Source organism: Orycteropus afer, unplaced genomic scaffold, assembly GCF_000298275.1.
Source record: "Orycteropus afer afer isolate SDZICR_OR568_19922 unplaced genomic scaffold, OryAfe1.0 scaffold00032, whole genome shotgun sequence".
NCBI lineage: Eukaryota > Metazoa > Chordata > Mammalia > Tubulidentata > Orycteropodidae > Orycteropus > Orycteropus afer.
In genome coordinates, this window is record NW_006921619.1 from 7,338,494 (window position 1) to 7,340,937 (window position 2,444).

The following is a 2,444-nucleotide window of genomic DNA, read 5'->3' on the forward strand; positions in this document are numbered from 1 at the left end:
TTTTTCTGCACATGGATCTCCAGTTTTGCCAGCACCATTTATTAAACAAACATTCTCTTTCCCATTTAATGGATTTGGGGCCTTTGTCAAAGATCAGCTGACTATAGGTCGATGGATCAGTTTATTCATATTTTTGAAAATAAAACTTTTCTTGTCTCTTTTTCCTTTATGTTTCAGTTTATAATCAGTATCCTTCCTAGAATAAAATGATCCACCTCCATGCTCTTTGAATTTTGTCAGTACATATGACTTTTATAATCTCTTAGTTGGGAGCATAAAATATTTTTTCAAATACTTTTCTTTTTTAATTTCATTTAGGACAAAGTAGATGCTGGCTTACCTACAGCAATTGTAAGTATACTTTAAATAACCTCTTAAAGATAAACTTTCTCTGATTGGGCTTCCTTAGTTATTGTCGTATTGTTCAAGGTTATTACATAAATTATTGGGATAGTAAATTCATGAGTCCTTTCCCTGCTAGTAATCAGGTTTAAAATGGATCCCTCTTTTCCTAGTGTGTTATTACTCCTTGGGCTTTTGTTGGCGAAGCAGGTAATGGAATAATGATTAGCGTTTTCTGGGTTTATTTGTATGTGGTATCACTCTGCACAATTATATTTGCTGCTTCTCACACTTGGCCTCCCTTCTGTTTCAGGGAGTGGAAAATAGCATTCGGTACAATCACTTTGTGGTAAATAGTACATTGAACAGCCCTGGACTCCATTGCCCAGCCTGCCAATAATAAATCTCTGGAGTGATTATAGAGAACTGGGGAATATTGAAAAACTCTTTTTTCATCTTTCTCCAGCTGCTTTCTCTAGCTTCTTATTAGTTAGTCACTTGGTCAGGAAGTGTGCTGAATTTTGAACACTGCTGGTACCTTTGGCTCCTGTGAGTAAACTGGAGAAGAGTTTTCCCATCCCTTTACAACAGCTCATGGGAATCTCTTTGTTGGTGCCTTTAACTTTATCTGGGCCCCTATTTTTTTTTTAAATTGCTTTAGAGGAAGCTAAGTGGCATGTTTTTGCCTATAATATTGAACATATGATATTTTGATATTGTTACTCTTAGAGTAAATTTAGAGGGATTCCCCAAAATAAAATATTCTGGGTTTCATTTCCTCTTTAGCCCCCTATCTGAAATTGTCCTTATTTGTAATAGTCAGTATACCATCTGGTGCCTAGAGGAAGGAAAACCAACATATTCAACTGTGATTGTTTCAAGATCCTTGATGTAATATCTTAAAATGTCATTTTCTCTTTTGTTCTCAGGCAGTGTCCAGTCTGATAGCAGTTGGTACATCCCATGGATTGGCTTTAATATTTGGTAACATTTTTAAGTACTTTTCTAATTTTAAATATTAAGAATACTTTGAGTTTTATAATGTTCTTTAATCATGGTTTATATATTATACTTTATTCTTGAACAAAACCAGGAAAAGATTGAAAAGGAACAGGCGGTATTTTTATACAGTTAAAATGTACTGGACTCGCAGCTTCATTTTGTCTCATCTTGCAAGTTTATTATCTTCATTATGATTTTTAAGCTATCATATCTATTGACTCCCTATGGACCTAGAAAAAGCAGCTTAATGCTGAAAGGAACCTTGATTGTCATCTATCTTCCTCCAGTTGTTGGTGGTGGTTATTTTCTGAAACATCTTCAGGGAAAGATTTTGCAGGCTTTCTCAGTTATTTTCAGTAAATTTCACTAAGTGCTTTTTCATTTGCATTATAAATCCCTCTAAACTGAAATTTTTTAGCCTATAATCATATTCTTTTCTTGGTTGAGAAAGGACCTCTACTACTTTTCATTTGTATATCATTTGTATATCAAAAGATGTATGTATGTATCTTACCCCCACCTCCCCACCCCCAACCACAGTTTCACTAATCCTTCTTTGGTTTGAACATTTGGTTCTATTTTTTAAAAAAACTATTAGATAATATTTTTCTGTAATTTTTGGTGCTTTCTTCTGGATCTTAAATCTTTTGCATCTGTCTTAAATGTAATTCTGATGAAACCATGTTTTAGGCAGAATCTTCAGAATATAGAAGGATTACTTGAGGATACTTTGATCACAGAACCACAATTTGACTTCTGTGGGCCTTGCATCTTTATTTACCATATGAGTGGATAACTAATTATTCTCCATTGTTTTTGAACAGTTTAACTTCCTGCTTATAAATTCCCTATTATGCCAAAATCTTTAGCATGATTTTAACAGCTAGTCTTTTGAAAAGTGATTAATTTTGATAACAGAGATTTATTGTTTGGGAACCAGAAGAGTGGAGAAAAAGATATAATGTTCCTGAGAGAAATTTAGAATCAATTTTTTAAATATTTTTTTTTTCTTACAACTGTTGTGTGTTCATAGTGGAAAATTTAGAAACTATGTTGTTGTTATGTGCCATCGAGTCGGACCCGACTCATAGTGACTCCTC

General features: G+C 33.6%; 1 protein-coding gene across 1 annotated transcript in view; it reads left to right on the forward strand.

The window, feature by feature from the left end:
• Positions 1–2,444, forward strand: part of VPS8 (VPS8 subunit of CORVET complex) — a 439,537-nt gene that overhangs the window by 18,491 nt on the left and 418,602 nt on the right. The window contains exons 5-6 of the mRNA XM_007936030.1: positions 319–351; positions 1,272–1,326. Of these exons, the coding sequence (XP_007934221.1) occupies positions 319–351; positions 1,272–1,326 (88 nt within the window). The remainder of the gene's footprint in view (positions 1–318; positions 352–1,271; positions 1,327–2,444) is intronic.